Raw genomic sequence first — 7,385 nt, forward strand, 5'->3', positions numbered from 1 at the left:
GTGGGCCGTGGCGCCGATAGCAGCGGTCTCGACCGGCCGCCGGCTCGAGCGCAGCCCGCAGGTCGGCGCAACGGCGGCCCGCGGCGCCCGCCGCGAGTGCCAGCCGGCGGCCGGGCTCGGCGCCCCAGAAACGCCTAGCCAGCGAGGTTCTATGCTGGTTTGAGGGCGACGTGCGTAGCGCAGTTTGTAAACTCACCCACCACCCAATGTGGGCAAACCTTAGGCAACACGCCAAACAGCCCAAGGAGCAGCCTGCCATCGCGATTTTGTAATCCTTGCACAAGCAGCAAGGCCGGCAGTCGTTCAAGAGACAATCATCCGCATCGCAGCGGCGGATTGGCGACGGATTGATCGGCGATCGAGACGGATTGCCGCCATCGATAAGCTAGCTAAGCGAAGGCGTCCGGACGCAAGCTACGGCGGCAGACACAAGGCATCATGGATGACTACGGGTAGGGCGGGCGCGGGCGGGCGCGGGCGGGCGCGACGGGGCGTGACCCGTCGCGCGACGGCACGGCGCGGCGCGCGGCGACAACGGGGGCTGACCGCAGACTGGGCCGCGGGCTGCTGCGATCCAAGGCCCTGCAGAAGCTGGCGGCGGCCGGCGGCGGCCCGCCGGCCGAGGGCATGGCATCGGACCTGAGCCGGATCTCGGAGGCGCTGGGGAGCGGCGGGCACGTGTACGGCGCGCCGGCGGGCGCAGAGCCGGCGGCCAACGGGCACAGCAACGGCGCCAGCAAGTTGCACACGGTGCCGATCGTAAGTGCGGGCGCGGGCGTGCTGACGGCAGCCGACGCGGGAGCTGGAGGTGCTGCTGACGCTGTGCGCGGCGGTGGGCGAGCTGTCGAGCAAGGAGCAGGCGGTGCGGCTGCTGGACCAGATGGGCCAGTACCTGGCCGAGATCCCGCAGCAGCGGTTCGCGGCGTCGCCGTACATCCGTGAGCTCCAGCCGTCGCCGTGGGAGCACGTCACGGGCCAGCTGGTGCTGGCGGTGCTGGACGTGGGCGCGCGGTTCGAGTCGCTGCGGCCGGCGGTGGCCGAGCACGTCAAGACGTACCTGCAGCGGCTGCACGGCGTCTGGAAGGGCGCGTTCGCCGGCGCGTTCGCGCCGGCCGTGGCCTTCCCGGTGATCTTCTCGTTCCAGGGCTTCCTGCGGGCGCTGGCGGAGCGGCCCAAGTACCACAAGGACTTCAAGGAGCAGGAGTCGCTCATCTACCTGATCTACGACTTCTTCCACGACGACGTGCTGACCCGGCTGGACACCACGCTGGCCGAGTACGACGCGGACGAGGCCGAGGACGAGTGGGCCGTGTACTGCCAGCGCTACGCGGCGCTGGAGCGCGACCTGGGCTCGGTCCAGCTCCGGTTCTTCTTCGTCGAGTACCTGCGCCACGTCGTCGGCCACGCGACGCTGGCCGCGGACGCCACGGCGGACGTGCGCGGCGACCAGACGTACCTGGACGTCGTCATGCAGAGCGCGCGGCCGGTGATCGACGACGCGCAGACGAGCCTGCTCAAGGTGTGCTGCGAGTACGCCACGCTCGAGATCAAGTTCTTCCAGTACTCGGCCGAGACGGTCGCGCTGGCCAGCGAGGGCTGGCGGGCGATCCTGTTCGCGCTCAAGGCCGCGCTCCAGGAGATCCTGTGCTTCGGCGTGCTCTACGACATCATCGACAAGGACGACCTGATGAAGTCGATCGAGGCCAGCTTCATCTCGGACGACGAGATCCTGGACGAGGTGCTCGTGCAGCGGATCCTCAAGATCATGGCGCTCATGTCCAAGCTCAGCTCGGACGTGGGCTCGTCGCTCGTGCGGATCTTCCCGATCCTGATCGTCAAGTACGGCGCCAGCAAGGCCACGATCGAGACCGGCACGTCCAGCGTGGCGTACGCGCTGCAGCTGCTGTCGCAGGACGCCGTGATCTCGGCGCTGTACACGCTGGTGAACGTGCTCGTGAGCCCGGCCCACCGCAGCTCGTCCAACCTGGCGGCGCTGGCCAACGGCCGCGAGCGCGAGCCCGCGAACGGCAGCCGGCGCAGCCTGGACCGCACGTCCAGCGTGGGCTCCAACATCTCGCTGCTGTCGGCGAACGAGGAGGAGCGCAACTACATCTTCGAGAACGCGATCCACGCGCTGGCGATGCTGATCGAGAAGTACGACGACCAGAAGGTAAGGCGGGGCAGGGCACGCTGACGCAGATCACGGCGCTCACGATCTCGATCCTGGTCCAGAAGATGCGCACGGTCAACCACTTCATCGACGAGGTGATCGTGGTGGCGCTGTCGCGGCTGGCGCTGTGCGCGGCGGAGCGCGACTTCACGATGGTCGTCAAGCTGTACTCGCGGCTGGCGGTCGACGCCGTGGCCAAGAACGACGACGAGATGTGCGAGGCCGTGTCCGAGGCGCGCACGCGCATCGCCGCCGCGCTGACGGCGGACCACCCGTTCTACGAGCTGTACCTGCGGGACCTGCTCGAGGACATCGTGTCCAAGGGCGACGTGCACGAGCTCGACCACCACCGGCCGCACACGGAGATCACGGCCACGGCGTGCGAGATCGCGCTGCTGCTGACGCCGCTGGCCAGGCTGCTGCCCGGGACCAAGCTGCCGCCGTACACGACCAAGAACGTGGCGATCCTCAACGGGTTCCGCAACGTCTGGTTCAACGCCGTCGTCCACGGCTTCTCCAAGGACTCGGAGTGGGTGCACCGGTACCGCGCCCAGCTCGAGGTGATCGCGTGGAACACGCCGCCGCTGATCTCGGAGGCGTCGGCCAACAAGTTCGAGAGCGACATGGAGCTCAACACGGTCCTCCGCCGCGGGTCGTCGCACCACAACATCCAGGACCAGCGCCAGCAGATCGCGTCCGCGTTCACGTCCAGCAACATGGAGGTCCGCCAGCTGTCGCACCCCAAGCTGACGTTCCTGTCCACGGCGCTGCTGCTCGAGTCGCTGCGCGCGAGCGTCGGCAACTGCTCGAGCATCCTGCTCTACTTCGGCGACCCGTCGCTCAAGTCCGGCGAGACGTACAAGTTCATGGTCGGCATCGCCAACGAGATCGTGCGCATCTACCTGGCGCACGTGCAGAAGCGCACCGACGGCGGCAACAAGGCCAACATCGCCGGCCAGCTGCGCCAGCTGCTCATCTTCTGCTGCCACCGCATCGGCAGCGTGTCCAACATCGCCATCTCGTGCACGCACCGGCTGGTCGAGGAGATCCCGTCGGCGCTGTGCTCGCGCGAGAGCCTGTTCACGCTGCTGGAGCTGCTGACGCTGCTGTGGAACAGCTGCCTGGACGAGGACCTGGACCAGTACGCGCCGCGGTCCATCTTCGTGTCGGCGCGCGCCAAGATCCGGCTCGAGCTGTCGGACTCGTACGCGCACCGGCGCGAGACGCTCAAGTGCCTGCACGAGAACGCCAAGACGTGGGTGCAGATGGCGATCGACAAGATCCCGCTGGACGTCAAGGGGCTGCTGCAGTCGTACCTGGCCGAGATGGACGACGTGCGCGAGTTCGACCACATCGTCCTGGGCCGCTCGTTCGCCATGGAGATGGGCGGCCGCGTGCCGTTCAGCGACTCCAAGCTGGCGTCGATCGAGAGCATGGGCGAGGTCGACACCAACACCATCTCGGACTTCCTGGCGCAGTACACGTGGCGGCAGGTCTACCGCTCGGGCGACGGCGACGGCGCGGCGGCCGCGCCGCGCGGCGAGGAGGCCAGCCTGCGCGGGCTGCTGGCCGGGCTGCTGGCGCGCGCCAAGGCGCGCAAGTTCGTGGCGCTGGCCGAGCTGCGCGACGCGCTCCTGCGCGCGGTCGCGTACCTGGTCCAGACGCCCGACGCGCCGCTGGCGCTCGTGCACTACCTCGTGGCGCTGCCGTTCGAGATGTACACCAAGCAGGCCGTCAAGATCGGCGTGCCGGTCTGGGTCTGGCTCATGAACGAGTCGCCCGCGCTCGAGTCGCGGCTGCTGGCCGAGATCGCGCTCGCGCTCGAGTGGAAGGTGCGCGAGCACCAGGGCCTGTACTCGCGCGCGCACGACCTCACGCCGGTGATGAACAACAAGATGGAGTACGCGCCGTCGAACAAGGCCGAGATCGTGCACGACGCCAACGTGGCCATGGGCTCGTTCGCGCCGGACCTGTTTCTGGTCGACATGCTGGCGTCGCACTTCCACGCGTGCCGGTTCGGCAACCGGCACACGTTTGAGATCTTCGAGCGGCTGGTGCGGGTGCTGCTGGTGCACATGGAGGTCGCCAGCCGGCACCCGCTGGCGCGCAAGGTGCGGTTCAGCATCGTGCAGTTCGCGCTGGACGTGCTCGAGTGCGCCGAGGGCCTGACGAGCCAGCGGCTGGCCAGCCTCAAGGACCTGGTGCTGTCGGCCGCGCTGACGTGGTTCGCCGGGCCGCCGGTGTACCCGTTCGGCGGCAACCGGCTGCTGCTCAAGGCCGAGTTCCGCAAGCTGCTCGAGGTGCACGAGCGCATCAAGGCCATGGCGGTGCCGGCCACGGACCGCGGCGTCGACCTGGGCAACAAGAAGAGCGTGCTGCTGCAGTTCCTCGACGACGAGGTCTTCCGGATCGCCGTGTGGCTCGACCCGCTGGACTTTGCGCCGTACCAGCAGCTCAAGACGGTGGTGCCCAAGCGCCAGAACGAGGCCAGCGCCCGCGGCGCCGTGCTGGCGTGGGCCATCGACCCCGCGCTCGCGGTGTTCTACGGCCGGCGGTTCCGGCGGCGCGAGATCGACGGCCAGCTCGTCCAGCTCGTCGCCGGCGACCCGCGCCGCGTGCTCGCCCTGGCCGAGGCCGCCGAGTACCTCCTCCAGGCGCCGGCCGCGGCCGCGCTGGCGCCCAAGCACCTGCTCTACTGGGCGCCGCTCGCGCCGATCGACGCCATCAACCTCTTCCTGCCGACCCGCGCCAAGAACCCGTTCGTGCTGCAGTACGCCATGCGCTCGCTCGAGAGCCACGACGTCGACGTCACGTTCTTCTACGTGCCGCAGATCGTCCAGCTGCTGCGGTACGACAACCTCGGCTACATCGCGCGGTTCATCCTCGAGACCGCAACGCTCAACCAGTACTTTGCGCACCAGATCATCTGGAACATCAAGTCCAACGCGTACAAGGACGAGGACTCGCTGGTGCCGGACCCCCTCAAGCCGGTGCTGGACGAGGTCATGGGCAAGATGGTCGCGTCGTTCTCCGGCGACGACCGGGCGTTCTACGCGCGCGAGTTCGCGTTCTTCAACGAGGTCACGTCCATCTCCGGCAAGCTCAAGCCGTACATCAAGAAGACCAAGGCCGAGAAGAAGATGAAGATCGACGAGGAGATGGCCAAGATCAAGGTCGACGTGGGCGTGTACCTGCCGTCGAACCCCGACGGCGTCGTCGTCGCCATCGACCGCAAGAGCGGGCGGCCGCTGCAGAGCCACGCCAAGGCGCCGTTCATGGCCACGTTCAAGATCCGGCGCGCGGTCAAGCGGCTGGTCGAGCCGGCCGGCGACGACACCGTGGTCGAGTCCAGCGAGCGCTGGATGGGCGCCATCTTCAAGGTCGGCGACGACTGCCGGCAGGACATGCTCGCGCTCCAGCTGATCGCGCTCTTCCGCAACGTGTTCAACGCGTCCGGGCTGGACCTGTACCTGTTCCCGTACCGCGTCATCGCCACCGCGCCCGGCTGCGGCATCATCGAGGTCCTGCCCAACTCGATCTCGCGCGACATGCTCGGCCGCGAGGCCGTCAACGGCCTGTACGAGTACTTCCTCTCCAAGCACGGCTCCGAGGACTCGATCCAGTTCCAGCAGGCCCGCAACGCCTTCATCCAGTCCATGGCCGCCTACTCGGTCGTGTCCTACCTGCTCCAGTTCAAGGACCGCCACAACGGCAACATCATGTACGACGACCACGGCCACATCCTCCACATCGACTTTGGCTTCTGCTTCGACATCGTCCCCGGCGGCGTCAAGTTCGAGGCCGCGCCCTTCAAGCTCACCCACGAGATGGTCCAGGTCATGGGCGGCAGCGCCGACACCCAGGCCTACCACTGGTTCGAGGAGCTCTGCATCAAGGCCTTCCTGGCCTGCCGCCGCCACGCCGACAGCATCGTCAAGTGCGTCGTGCCCATGCTCGACAGCGGCCTGCCCTGCTTCAAGGGCGAGAAGACCATCCGCAAGCTCACCGACCGCTTCGTGCTCGACAAGACCGACAAGGAGGCCGCCGTGCACATGCGCGGCCTCATCCGCAAGTCGGCCGAGTCGCTCTACACCAAGGGCTACGACGAGTTCCAGCGCATGACCAACGGCATTCCGTACTGAGCTAAATACATCACAGCGCCGCCAGCGCGAGCGCTGTGCCCTCCACTATCGCCGTGTGCTCCAGCGCGTGCACCCGCCGCTCGTAGGCCTCCAGCGGCTCGCCCGCCACCATCTCGATCGCCTTGACGACGAGCGGCGCGCCCTCGTCCACCTCGCGGATCACCCGGTGGATCATCACCCCGCCCTGCGCGATGTCCCCGGCCTGCCCGGCCGCCCACGCGCGCTCGATTGCGTTGATGCCGCTGAACGCGCCGGGGAGCGCCGGGTGCAGGTTGATGATTGGCACCTGCGCCGCGCCCACCGGCTCGAGGAACGACGGCGACAGAATCAGCATCCACCCGGCGCACACCACCAGCGCGGGCTTGGCCGCCAGCACCAGCGCGGCCAGGTCGACGTTGAACTGCTTGCGGGCCGCGCGCCGCGCGGCCTTGTCCTCGGCGGGCACGCCTGCGTAGTAGTCGCCCAGCGCGTGAACTGTCGTGGCGATTCCGGCTGCGGCCGCCCGCTCCAGCCCATACGCCGTGGCCGACGACGACACCACCCGCGTGATGCGCGCGGCCAGCGCCGGCTGCGTCTTGCCGGCGCACGCGTCGATCAGCGCCTGCAGGTTCGACCCGTTGCCGGATATCAGCACAAGGATCTCGGGGACCGCCATTTCGGTGTGTTGCTGTGCTGCGCCTCACTGAGAAGTTTTTTAGTATCACGGGATTTGTCGTTAGGCGCGCACCCTCGACCCTCACTATGGGCCCGGACAGAGAACACGCGCCCGGCGGCCGCTGGCCGGACGGCCGGGCGGACGAGCTGCTGGCTCGCGCGGTGAGTACGGACGGCGTGGCGGCGGCGGGGCGCGCGGCGGCTATATGCGGCTATATGCCATTGGCGGGGCCGGTCGCAGCCGGCGGCCGGCTGGGCGCGGACGGGCGTCGGGGCGGGCGCCGAGAGTGTCGGGCGCGCTCTGGCGGGCGCGCTCTGGCGGGCGGTGCGGGCGCGGCGGCGGTGCGGCTATATGGCGGTGCGGCTATATGGCGGCGGTGCGGCCATGGCGGCGCGCGCAGCTGATCTGCCCGAGCGCC

At 68.5% G+C, this 7,385-nt stretch overlaps 2 protein-coding genes across 2 annotated transcripts; one reads left to right on the plus strand and one right to left on the minus strand.

The window, feature by feature from the left end:
- Nucleotides 1-355: 355 nt before the first annotated feature.
- On the plus strand, nt 356-6,317 carry V1510DRAFT_303069 (uncharacterized protein). Its single transcript, XM_066930692.1, has 4 exons — nt 356-452; nt 552-759; nt 791-2,170; nt 2,200-6,317. The coding sequence occupies exons 1-4, from the start codon at nt 439-441 to the stop codon at nt 6,310-6,312; spliced, it is 5,715 nt and encodes a 1,904-aa protein (XP_066786436.1). The 5' UTR covers nt 356-438; the 3' UTR covers nt 6,313-6,317.
- V1510DRAFT_424079 (formyl transferase) lies at nt 6,001-7,093 on the minus strand. Its single transcript, XM_066935038.1, has one exon. The coding sequence runs from the start codon at nt 6,965-6,967 to the stop codon at nt 6,323-6,325; it is 645 nt and encodes a 214-aa protein (XP_066786437.1). The 5' UTR covers nt 6,968-7,093; the 3' UTR covers nt 6,001-6,322.
- Between the last annotated feature and the right edge of the window lie 292 nt (nt 7,094-7,385).

The sequence above is a fragment of the Dipodascopsis tothii genome (genome assembly GCF_038497935.1).
Source record: "Dipodascopsis tothii strain CBS 759.85 unplaced genomic scaffold V1510scaffold_56, whole genome shotgun sequence".
Classification (NCBI taxonomy): domain Eukaryota; kingdom Fungi; phylum Ascomycota; class Lipomycetes; order Lipomycetales; family Lipomycetaceae; genus Neoaidaea; species Neoaidaea tothii.